The following is a 12,616-nucleotide window of genomic DNA, read 5'->3' on the forward strand; positions in this document are numbered from 1 at the left end:
TGAAAAACCAAAGGCACTGCCAAAACCCAAGTTGGTATGTTTGAATGGAGGAGGAAATCAACCTTAAAGTGTTAACTCATAAGACACAAAAACACACTTTGTGTAACTCACTTAAAATTCAAGAATTAAAGCAAAATCTGAGAATTTACCCTAAATAGCAGAATAAGCAAAATGAAACCAGAGGGACTTCCAGGAGGCTTCAGAGGATAGATACTGTGATACTCTGTCAATTTCTCAGAGACCTTGTAAACATACATGTATATTTCAATAAGTTATGACCACAGAAGCACTTCCCTGACTGCTATCAAAAGCTTTACAAGGCTGCAATTAACCATCACCTAAATGCACAACGCCCAAGCTTGCTAATAGAAAGGGCAAAAAATCGCGCCCTCTGGCAGTCATGAAAAAAAGCAAAAGCACATACACACAAAAACAAGTCAAAAACTTAAGGCCAAAAGCCGCCCCGTCCTTCCTGGGGCTCGGGCAGCCGCCGCTCCCCGTGAGGGTCCGCTCGGTCCCCGCCGCCCCGCGAAGCCTCCTCGGCGTCGGGCGCGGCCACGTGCGGCCGGCGGGGAGCGGCCCGGCCCGGCCCCGCCGCACGGCCCCCTCAGGAGCTCGGGAGCGGCCGGCCTCCCGCAAGGCGCCGTTCCGGCCGCCGGCCCGGCCCTGAGGCTCCAGCGGGGCTGCCCCTCATCCCAACACGGCATAACGCCGCGGTCCCGAAGCCCCCCGCCGGGGAGGTACTCACAGGTTCCATGGCTGACGGCACCACAAGGCGCGCGGCGCTGGGGCCAGCCCTGAGGCGACCCGAACCGACAGCGGCGCTCCCTCTGCTGCGGGCCGGGCGGCTCTGCCCCTTCGCTATTTAACGCTCGCCGCCCGGGCCGGGGGCAGGTCACACGTGGGGCTGTCACAGGTGGGCTGTCGCAGGTGGCTGTCACCTGCCGGCTGACCCCGCTCCGCCCCGCCGCACCTGGGCGCGCTTTGCAGCCCCCGGGTCCGCGCCGTCCCTCGGTGCCGCCCGCGGTGGCGGCTGAGGGGCAGGAGCCGGGCCCGGGGAGCCCCGCCAGGCTTGGGGAGCCACGCCGCACATAGAGGCAGCGCTCCGGCCTTGGAGGAGGCCACTGCTCCCACCCCGTGAGGAGCGCAGTCCTTGGCTGCCCCAAGAAGCCAAGAGGTGGCCTTTGCTGTCAGCCAACGGAGTAAGAGTTCGATGGGAAGTCCGAATTGCGCTTCTAACACGGTGGAAGGGGAAAGTGATCCCACAGCAATGTGCAAAACTACATCGGTGTAAAACTTGGGCAAATGACAACAAAATTAACTTTTTCCTTCTCTTTTTCTAGAATCTTCCACAGCTAAGAACTACTAGTGACAGAAACAGAAAATTGAATAGTTGTCTGAATTTGACTTATCTTCTTAAGAAGATTAAACTCATTTTAAAATAGTGACTCAAAGGTGAAGATCCTGTGAATCACTCTGCATGAAAAAGAGACTATGGTATATTCATTGTGTGACCTACACAAACTATATTTGTGCATTTTGTATATGCAAAACATAGTGGAAAAATACCTTAGTGCCTTTTTTGCCAAAATAACAAGTATCTTTTAACCCAGGCTAAAAGGTTGTTACACAGTTCTGGAGGATCAGTTTGAATGGTGTGGTTACAGCTTTACAGTTCTATTATTGCCACTATATATGATTTCATATAGCAACAAGCAAATATAATTTAATGCTTATATGATGTACAGAATTTGAACCTTTTAATCACTCTGTGCCCTTTGCAATCTCGTTGAGTCTTAGTGGAAACAATAACTAATGTCAACCAATTGTGCACAGTTAATCACATAAGAAACTCTGCAGATTAAAACTTATTCATCAGACAAAAATGTTAAAATAATTAAATAAATGAAGCATATTACAGCAGGCAATCTGAGAACATAATATGAGGTTTTTGATATGTATAATTTCTATACTGAAATTCTTTAATGCCAAGTGTTGTTACAACTATTCAGAAAGGAAGCAGCTTGGGGGGAAAAAAACCATCATATTGATTTAATGCCATGTGTGAACTTACTACGCTACTTTTTATTTGGTCTTGCAATAAAAATGTAGAAATACAAACAGAAAAAGTCTCTTAAATGAATCTTTTGTAAATGTGTAGCATACAATTACCAGAATATTGAAGTTCACTAAGCTGCTTCAAGTAAATGGATCTTTTCAAATTCAGAAGGTTTAAAATGCATGTGAATAATAGAGATCCTTCAGACAACTCATTTTACACACAGCTCTCCTGTTTTATGTCATGATCATCATGATTTTGAAACAGAATCAAAGAATCTTCAATTCTATAAACAGGAATTTAAAGACACATTACTTTCCTTTTTGAAATGTGTCGATGCTCTAAAAGCATAGTGCTGAAAGGCTGCCAAGCTAATAGGCCAGTGAGCACTAGGAAGAGATTAATTTTATACCTGGAAGGAGTGTATACAGTTTCCATGCTATTTAGTGAAAGGGCTGGAATGTGAACTGGAGTTTCCTTCATGGTGCAGTGTAATGTTAAACCCTGGAGTTATGAGCTAGCCTGTACAACAGAGAGTCTCAATTCAGCACTGGGACCACCTACAGATGTTAGTCCACAAGAAAGTAAATCAAAATGGGATGTTTGAGATGTTTACTTGTAATTTTTTTCCTCCCAGTGTTTTGTTGGTGCTGGTACGCCAAAATCAATGTGAATATTTGGGAATGCAAATATGTTATGAGCATTTATGTTTATTTTGAAACATGCACGTATTAAAATGGAGAGGTGTGTGCTAGCAACCACAGTCCCCTCACTAGAGAGCTCTGCCTGAGGTGCAGCCGCAGTTTTAATCTCCACTGTGTTCTGTGTAATCTCAATCTGTATTCTTTCTACTTTTCAAGGGATCCTGGTCAATAAAAAGAGACAGAGTGAAGGCAAGGCAATGGATCTACTTCCACAAGCTTCATTAGCCAGCAGTGATTAGGAGAGGACACTCAAGAGTTCCAGACCAGTTTTGAAAACTGTTTCTTTAAAGGTTTCCAGAAAAGTTTTATTAAATTGGCTTTTGTTTTCCTGTAGCTCAGTGTTGACTGTTCAGAATGGAGTTCTGGAAAAGAAAAAAAAAACAAAAACAACCAAACAAAAAAAACAACCAAACCAAACTCAGGCATTTTTATTATTGATCACCTGAAGGTATTTGGTTCAGTATATTGGATTGTACTACCAGAATCTGTATATTGGGTCATCCTACTGGGATAATTCTGATTTGTCATTCATTGTGAGGAGGATGACATCTCCATGCCTTTTCTGGGGCAGCTGAAAAAGAAGCCAAAAACTTCTGGTGTGCTGACTTCTTTCTAGATTACTGAGCAGGAAGAACAATGATGAAGGAGGAACTTTTTCCTAAGCAAAACTGTGAGTACATTATATTCCCTAGTAATTGTCACTTCCTAACCGATGTTCTTAGTTAGAAGTAGCTGGCATAGGATACCACAAATACTTGGAATGTGAAAGAGTGGTCAGAAAGAGCATTACAAAAGTATTAATACAAGTTGTTCTCTGCTGCATGTCATGAGAGCTTGCTATTCCAGACAGAAACACACTGCAGTAGGTGACCACACCTTGAATTCATGTGAGAAGAGGCATTGAGTCATCCATTTTGTCCAAGAAAATATCCACAGGCAACAGTTACAGCTGTTGATATAACATGGTCATACACCTAGAGACGTGCACAAGTAAACAAACTGACTGCTAAATCAGTAAATTGATAAGCCAAAGAGAGCTCATGTAAAAGTATTTGAGAGAACAGCTGGACCTAGTGGAGTGCTTAATATAACACTCAATATCAAATAAATAACCAAACTTCACGGTTCATTTTTATATTTGGCTGGGGAAGAAATGTGAGGAACTATACTCAAAGTTTCATCGATAATCACTTGGAACTTTTCTCAGTCATGTAGAGATTCAAATTACACAATCCTAAATACAATCCTGGATAAAGTATTCTTTATTTTCAGAGTCTTTGAACTCTTAAGTGTGACTAAATACGACTTTGAAGTACAAACACATAGATATATAAAACCTAGGCCAGAGGTTTCATTAGTTTGTATTTTTCAACTTCAAGAGCATTGCCTTTTATTCTCACTCTTGTGTTTAATTAATTCATACTCTGCCACTGCAGACCCTAGCAGCCAAGGAGACCTTCTGGACCCTGGAACAGATAATTTTCTGACTCCCTTCACCCTCAGGTTATTTCCTGTTCTCCAGCTGTGATGATTTCACTCAATCATAGTCACTCAGATGCTATTGCCTCCTACATATGGGAGAAGCAACATTTGTCCATAATTTGTTTAGAACTGCTTTAGAAAAAAGTTGTACTTATCAGAAGAATAAAAGGTCAGGGGTAGTTCTGTTTGGAATCAGTTAGCCTTGTTATGTAATAATTACTGTATTGTAACTTTATTATGATCTTCAGCTATAGCATTTGATTGGCAAAGTTGTAAATTATTTGTGTTCTAGAATCTTTGGAAAATGCATTTAAGAGTAATCACAGTTCTAGCCACTAGGGGAAAAAGTCATGTGATGTGAGCCAGCTGCACGTTTTTGTTCAGTCACTGAAGAGTCTCCCTGCATGAATCTTTGGTTGAGGTTGGATTTTTATCATGCATCAGTATATAAATTCAATAGAATGAACAGCATGTCTTTATTTTTCTTCAGTAAAAAAATTGACTAATGCCACAGTGACCTCATACAGCTATGTTTTATGTTTTTGGCATTTTGGCTCAGCACAGTGCGTAGATAAGAAGGATACATGTCCAGCTGTAAAGAAATAAGCAATCTAATCATACTGCTGAAAATTACGTGGTTCTGTTTCACTTCTGGTTCAAATTGTTTCCTCTTGTACTTCTGTTAAGGAGTGAACATGTCGGGCTATGATATCATTCATTAGGAAGGCCATGCCAGCTACAGTCTCTATCTGGAGCCAGCTGAGAGATTCTTCTTGTAGGGCCATTAATGTGGCAATGGTGACATTGGAATTGCAGGAACACAAAATTTTGGTTTGTGATTCAGTGGTTGGCAGATGGAATACTGCATCATACAGCAGACCGTATAAACTGCAGAAGAAAGGTGGCATAACAAGAAAGTATGAATGAATGCTACTTTTCATTAGGCATATCAATATGTGCTTTTCAATGTCATTAATTTGATTTGGGTAATGTCAATGGTGTGTCAATCCAGAGGAAGCAGAAGGCATTTTGCATTTAAGCTGCTGACTCTACTGATTAGTTTTGTGGGGGACAGGTCCACGGCCCTTTTCCTTTCTAATGGTTATCTCTGTAACAAATGTAGCAAAAGGAGTAGTCTGGAATATTGATTTCTTCTGATTATATAAAACAATTGAGGTTCCTGGGGGGCTCCTCTCTGCCCAGGCAGTCAGAGGGCTCCTTTGAAGGTGGCTAGGAGTCATCATAACTCCAGTGTTTAAAAAGACAGAAGAAAGTTTGAGTTATCATGACATGAGAACTCAGGTAACAGTTTCTGAGGCAAATGAGGACTTTTCTGACTATTACAGCTCCACAAGCACTGTATGTGAAATCCTCACAAATTTTATGCTCTTTCCTATCATTACTTTCTTTCACTTTGAGCTTTCTTTAATAAAGATCTTACCATGTGGCATTAGCCCAGTTAGGCTAATTTCATCTGTAGGAATGACATTTGAAAGAGTTTTAACAGATTAGGGGAAGGAGTATCTTGTAAAAGCATCCTTCAGCCTGATTAGTTGTATACACATGGTCTAGGAAAAAAAAGTCATGCTTCACTAGCCTTCTGGAACTCTTTGAAGATAACACTGCCAAGATAGGGTGTAGCATGGACATTATATTTTTAGATTTTCAGGAGTCATTTGACAATGTTTTACCCAAGAGATTAATGCTTAAAGAGAGGGGAGTTAAGGGGCAAGAGAAAAGTTTGCTCATTAAATTGAAAAGTAGCTCTAAGCAAGAGCAATGAGGAGCTAGAAGTGTCATTTTTACAGATGGGGAGAAGTAGAATTTGTAAGGTTGCAGCACTTTTGTGTATCAAGTTAACTTATTTACATAAATGGCTTGGATGGATGTGTTCCTCTGAAACTAAAACAGGCTCATTATAATTCATTTATTGCAGTAAGAAACTCTGAGTTTGTAATCCCAGTACGCTGGATGCTGTATTTTTGAGACTGTCCCAGCCCCCTTCTAGACGCTGTGGAACAAAAGCAGAAGGCAAATGTTGTTTTCCTGATTACACAGGGGAGGTTCTAAGGCCTGGACAGACTTGATCCAAGCCACAGAGGAAAATCAGTAGATGTGATGAGTGAATTTGTTTTCTTACTCATGAGATGAGATTTCTGACTGGGAGATGATACTTCATAGGAAACAACAGTAAATTCCAATAATCAGTGAAGTGCTGAAAAGCAAATACTGTCAGGTCAACAAATGTGAAATAAATATACAATCTAATTTGAAAAGAAATTTAAAGTTTATTTTAAAATGTATCTTTTAGCATAACTTCTGTATCTGTAAGAAATACAATTTTATATAGAAATTACTTCAAAGAACATATTTAGAAGAGTTCTCTCTCCATGATGTATTAAAAATAGTGTAAAATTCCTAATTAAAATTTACTTAGTTCAAATATAACTTTATAAATAACAGCCATACCTTAATTGTTTCTATATGTTACAGAAAAAGAACTAAGCAGAAAGGAGCACTTATTTTGGCCCACGGCATGTATATAATGGTACAGCGGTGACAAATGGAGTGTGAGCACCTTGGTGCCTACAACTTGGGTTTGAAATACTAAGCTTAGCGAGATGTGAACATGACCACACACATCAAAAGGATGTTCCAAGATGCTGCCCGCCTCTGTGTGCATTCCCAGGATGCTAAGCTTAAAATTGTAAGTGATAGATGAAATTTTCAAAGGAACTACCTATACTGTGAAAAAAAATAATACTCTTTTTTAGATTAGGAATGTGTCTTGCATTTCGATATGTTGTTCTCCTAGTTTAAATATCCTCTTTCAAAAAACCAAGACCCTACCCTTCTGCTTTGTTTTTGAGTCCCTAGGAATCCTGCCTGACTACACTTCCAATACAGGATCTGAATTTACTCTTGCAAAAGTGGCTTCATAAGACTCCAGCACAGATAATACTGATTTACCCAGCTGTGAAATGGAACAGATTGAACTTTTAAGAACTTCATCTTAAAAATATCTCATCTCTCTTCCCATTCTGCTTATCTCCCTCGAACTTTACTGAGAGTTCTTGGAACTACTCTGGGCTCCTCTCTGCCTGTTTATAGGCCCTTGCTTTGTACATATAGACACTTCACTGGAATGTAGCTGGAGGAACAAATTCCTGTGAGGCAAGTTAGGATGGTAGTTTGTAGTATTTGATACTGCATACTTAATAATTTGCATATGTGCTTTTACATCTTGGTAAACATAAGGTAAATTTAGGCATTTTGATGGTCAATGAAAGTGGGCTAATCCAATCTTGTACCCACCACAGGAGAACAATGTGTGCATGAATAGCTGCCATGGATTACATAATGCACTGTAATTTTTATCTTCTCTTACTTCACAGTTTATGCCTGGAAATAACTTGTTCTGGTTGGGGTATCTGACTTGTTGAATGACTGAGTGATTGTAGGAACTAATCCATGCATTACCTGTAAAATCTCTTCTTTAGCTGGAGTTCTGCGTGCTGAGGATTTTTACCTAAACAACGAAGGCTCTAATCCCAGTTCCTTATCAATGTCATTAATGTAATTATGTATGTTTGCATATTCTTTATGCAGGATGGCTGTGGTAGGGTCTTTTATGCTAAAGCTCCAATACAGACTTTACCCATGCCTAGGTTGGAAGTGCCACACCTCTTAGATGGCATAAAGAGGTATCTAAGTTAGAAAAGCTGCTCAGTGTGCTGTTATTGCTTGTGTTATGTCCTAAAGGAACATGAGTCAATCAATAATTAAGCCACAAAGTACTGCCTGTTGACATGGCAACATGTTCACAGATGTGACGTGAACTTAATGTCCTTCTTTCATGTCTCCTGTGAAAGTAAGAGTCTCCTAAACTCAGCAACAAAGAATTGGAGCAGACATTGCCAGGGGAAAAGGAGAAAATACAAAAATTAGATGATTTCTTTTATAAAAATGGATGCCTTGGAACCCTGTCTCTCTCAAATCTACTGTAATAAATGGTCTCTCTCTTTTTTTGGTACAAAGACCTTTCCCTGATCAAAAAATCCCCAATTGCTTATTGCCAAATCCTTTTAGAAGCATGAAATGAACTTCCTTATGGACCGCTTTCATGATTGCTTCTTTCCCATGTATTTCACCCCACCCACATTTTTTAATGGAGCTGAAGTGAGCACACTCTTTTAGGTTACTGCTGTTTAGGCAAGACTCTGCCTAGCTCCAAGAATAACATTAGCTGCTGCACCACAGATTAAGGGCTGGCATGAAGGTCCAAATGTGAGTTTGTCATCGTTGGTTGGTGCCTGTTGTTCAGAAGACGAAAGAAGCATGAGCTTGTGTGACATCAGCTTCCGTACGTTGGGATCGTTTTTCCTGGCTGTTTCTGCAGTTTCCCTGCACGTGCTCCCACTCTCACACTCACACTCTCTCTGCTTGCCAGTTACCCTATTCTCCTCTTGGCTTGCATGTCTTTCTTCCAAGCTTTCTGCAGCAGATGTTAATGGGTCTCGCCAACATGTTTTGTTTGCCACATGTGTTGCTACCTGTGTCACAATGGGAGAGGGTAATTTTTCTTTTTTTTTCGGGGCATCTTTTTACTTCTGCCTGAGTTGGTCTCTTGATCTTTCACACATTAAAAGTTTACTACACGTTCTTTCATTTGGGAGCTTGGTGTCCTCCATGCAAAGGACATGTCCAGTCCAGCAGAAATACGCTTTTATAAGATTGCTTCAACACTGTTTGTGCAACCACTTTGCAGAACTTTGTTATTCATGATTTTATCTTGCCACTTGATATGCATAATAGCTTGAAGGTGCCGTTGATTAAATTTTTCCAATGCTTTGATGTACCCGTGCTAGCATTTCCATGTTTCTCAGCTCTAGAGTGAGGTAAAATTTAGAGCACTACAGTAAAGCCAGGGTTTGGTCTTATGTCTAATAATGTACTAATTCCAGATTTATTGGATGCAATTCTCCATCTCAATATACAAAGACTAATTGATGTATAAAAGCCAAATTTTTTGAAACTCACGTAAGGGAAAGACATTAGAAGCAGAGTTTAAAATTGTCATGTGTATTCCTTGCTGTTTAAGAAATCAGGTAACAGTTTTGATAGCTTAAATTTTATAAAAGTACAAATCTCAGCTGCAGACTGCTGTGCAGCTGGGCATCTGAATGTTTGGTAGACCCTACACCCTTCAGCAAATATTAATCCTAACCTTCCAGACATAAAATATATGGAAAAGTTATACCTAAGTACAGTGATAAAAAGAGACAGACAAGATTGCTGAGACAGCAGGGTGACCTCATACTTTATGAAATACATCCCTTCATTTCTTCTTGGCTGCTTTCTTTTTAATGCTTTTCTTCGGCATCCTATGTAAGTTCAGATCTCTGAGCAGATGAAATTTTATTTTTAAACAAGAAACTTCTTTCTGCTTATATCACTTTTCAGATCAATTTTGATTAAAAAGTGTACTCTAGCAATATATTTTCATAGGATGAAGAGCAATTCAAGAATTTAAGATCTGCAGCAGCATCTTTGTGTTTAGATTTGGGCAAAGTGTACAGCTGAATGACATGTTTGCTGTGCCCTTAATAAATAAATTGCTCACTGGCTGTGCTTCTTGCAAACAGACAGCCTTTGGGCAATGCCCATTTTTCCTTTGTAATATTTGAAAGGCAGGTTCAGTTGAGCTGGAGAAAAGGGCCCAAATCTCCATTTTAAAATACTGACATGCTATTTTCACTTACTGAAAAATAATACTCCAAGGCTCTTGACTTGGAATTCTTCTGTGAATTTTTAACACACAAATCAGTTCATAAACCTTACGATACATATAATTTACAAACAAAAGCTAGATATTTAATGGGATTTCTGCAGGCACATTATAATTATACATGAACAATAGTCAACGGGGAAGGGAGTGATGGTAGCACCATTAGGGAAAGAGAAGCATGACTGCTACCTCTGCAAGACTTAACTTGATGGGAACTCAGCTATTCCCATGGCAATTCAAAACACTGAAATTATGATGATTTAGTACTTGGTGTGCATTTATGACACGTTTTTGGTTTTTTTTTTTTGGTTTTTTTTTTTGATCTTACCTTAAAAGTGTCACATTGATATAAGTGGGCCTCATCACACACAATGAAATTCCACCCATTCAAAAGAAATGAATATGCACAGTACCTTTGGTTCACTGTCCAGCACATGTACACATTGGGAAAAAATACAGTAAATTATTGTACCATTGACTGCATTTGGATCTCTTCTAAGCAGTGAAGTATACTTTATTCTGACCTTTAGTACTCAGAGACTTTCATTAATTTTGCAAATTACAGCGTTTCTCTGGTTCATTCCTGTGACTTTAATAGCCCCATCTGCTGGCTGAGCACCAGGTACGAGAACCAGCATGTACCTTTGAAAGCCTCTTGTTGTAACAGGGCTTCCATAAACTTGCTACTGAAATGTTCTGGTTTTTTCCTAAGTGAGACAAAAGAGAGAAAACTGGAAAACTGCATTTTATAGATGCATATTTTCTCACAATGCTGTGGAGTTCATTTCGTGTTTGCGAAGTTCTTTGTTTCTGCCAGTGTCAGTCTGCTTTGCTAATGATAAAGATGGACTTTTGTTGTTGTAGGAACTTAATTTCCTAAAACAATTTAGAGTCTGTAAAGCAAAAAGCTTGACACTGTAGAAACTGGAAGAAAATGTAAGATTAAATGTAAATGGAAATGCTCACTGAGAAAGGGACTAAGCAAAGATTTGCCCTCAGATGCAGTACATCAGTAGCATTGAGACTGTGTTGTGTTCTGGAGTTTGTCTCATTGTTACTCTTCCCTAGGCATCCATTTGTGTACAAGGTAGGATACAGGGCAGGAGAGACTCTTGATGTGGCTCAGTAGGCTCATTTTCATGTTCTAGTGTTCTTTTAATGGAAATAGATGTGACAGATCTCCCAGAAATAATGAGGGAAGCTTGATTTATCCCCTCATTTTTTAAATGGAACTACTCTGTACTGCTTTTTGAGGGAAAGCTTTTGATGTTACGTGTATAGCCACTTGTTCTACAGGCATATAAAGAAAGTAGCTTACAAGATAGCTAAAGAATATTGAGCATGTTTCTTGTACGTCACTGAAACTGAACACAAATTTGATGTTGCATCTGCAGATTGTCCTAAAAAGTACTGTTACTATAAATCTATGATTTATCTATTAATACAGTAAAATCCCTTTAATAGATTTCAATAATATTTAAAAATATCTTACATATAAAAATATATTCTCTACAAAACCTGTCAAACAGCCTGGGAAAGGAAAATCCTGAAAAAAACAATGTTGGGGGAGGATGTATGTTGGAGGAGTATACCAGACATCTGATTGTGGTCACTATGAAGAAACAAAAACTTGAGGAGGAAGGGAAAAGTGCTAATGAATGTACAGTGAATAAGAGCCTGAACTGTATTATAATTTTTGATGCTGTCCATTGCAATAAAGATCACCTTAACTCTTTTGCAATGTTCAGTAAAGAAAACTGTGCTGAATAAGAGCACTTTGTCTTTTCCCAATGTTTAATCCAGTGACTGAAGAGAGAATGATTTAACAGAGCTTAAACAAGTACTAACAGATAAATAAGTTACTCCAGCCATCCTATTAATCAGTGGATTCTGGTCTGATAAGATACTTGAGTGTTTTTTAGGGCAGTGAAATGCACAAGACAAGTCAAAATCACCTATGATATGGTGGTCTCAGCAATATAGCAATTCAATTTTCTTATTAGTGTGAAGACTTTCAGTAAATCCTTACAAGGAAATCACAGTGAAGGTATTACTTTCTTAGTAAATTAATGTTTACAAATCCTTGTGAACCCAAATCGGTAAGTAAAAGTTATCTGTGCTTGTAGCCTGGTCTAAATGCAGAGGAATTGAGTATCAAAAATAAGTCAAATATTTATTTCATAGATATTAGGTACAGGATGGTGTTCATGTTATTTTAAAAGTTTTTTCAAAACTCAGTTGCTGAAATTTTAAAAATATTTAAATGTTTCAGGTGAGTTTTACTGAAAGTCAAAAGAGCTCATGGTCCCCATTCACATAATTACTTGGGAAAATATCAGCTGCTATCCTAGTTCTATAATAAATAGCACATGGCTTAGGAGACCAAAGGAGAGCTTCCTGCTGAAGATCATGCACAAATACTCGCATACCATGGAAAATTTTCTGGTGGCGTCAGTGCAGAAGATACAACACAGGATGCCTTTAAGTGCATTAAAAGAACACAGATGATTTTAAAAGGAAACCTGGGAAATACATTGATCATATGTTCAAGATCAACATTTCCCAGTTAGTAGGAGTGTTCCT

At 39.2% G+C, this 12,616-nt stretch overlaps 1 protein-coding gene across 1 annotated transcript in view; it reads right to left on the reverse strand.

The window, feature by feature from the left end:
• Window positions 1–437: 437 nt before the first annotated feature.
• The window catches only part of LOC119705158 (collagen alpha-1(I) chain-like), a 45,622-nt gene continuing 33,443 nt past the window's right edge, over window positions 438–12,616 (reverse strand). Inside the window, exon 2 of the mRNA XM_038147256.1 lies at window positions 438–1,187. Coding sequence (XP_038003184.1) covers window positions 438–1,187 — 750 coding nt within the window. The remainder of the gene's footprint in view (window positions 1,188–12,616) is intronic.

The sequence above is a fragment of the Motacilla alba genome, chromosome 10, assembly GCF_015832195.1.
Source record: "Motacilla alba alba isolate MOTALB_02 chromosome 10, Motacilla_alba_V1.0_pri, whole genome shotgun sequence".
NCBI lineage: Eukaryota > Metazoa > Chordata > Aves > Passeriformes > Motacillidae > Motacilla > Motacilla alba.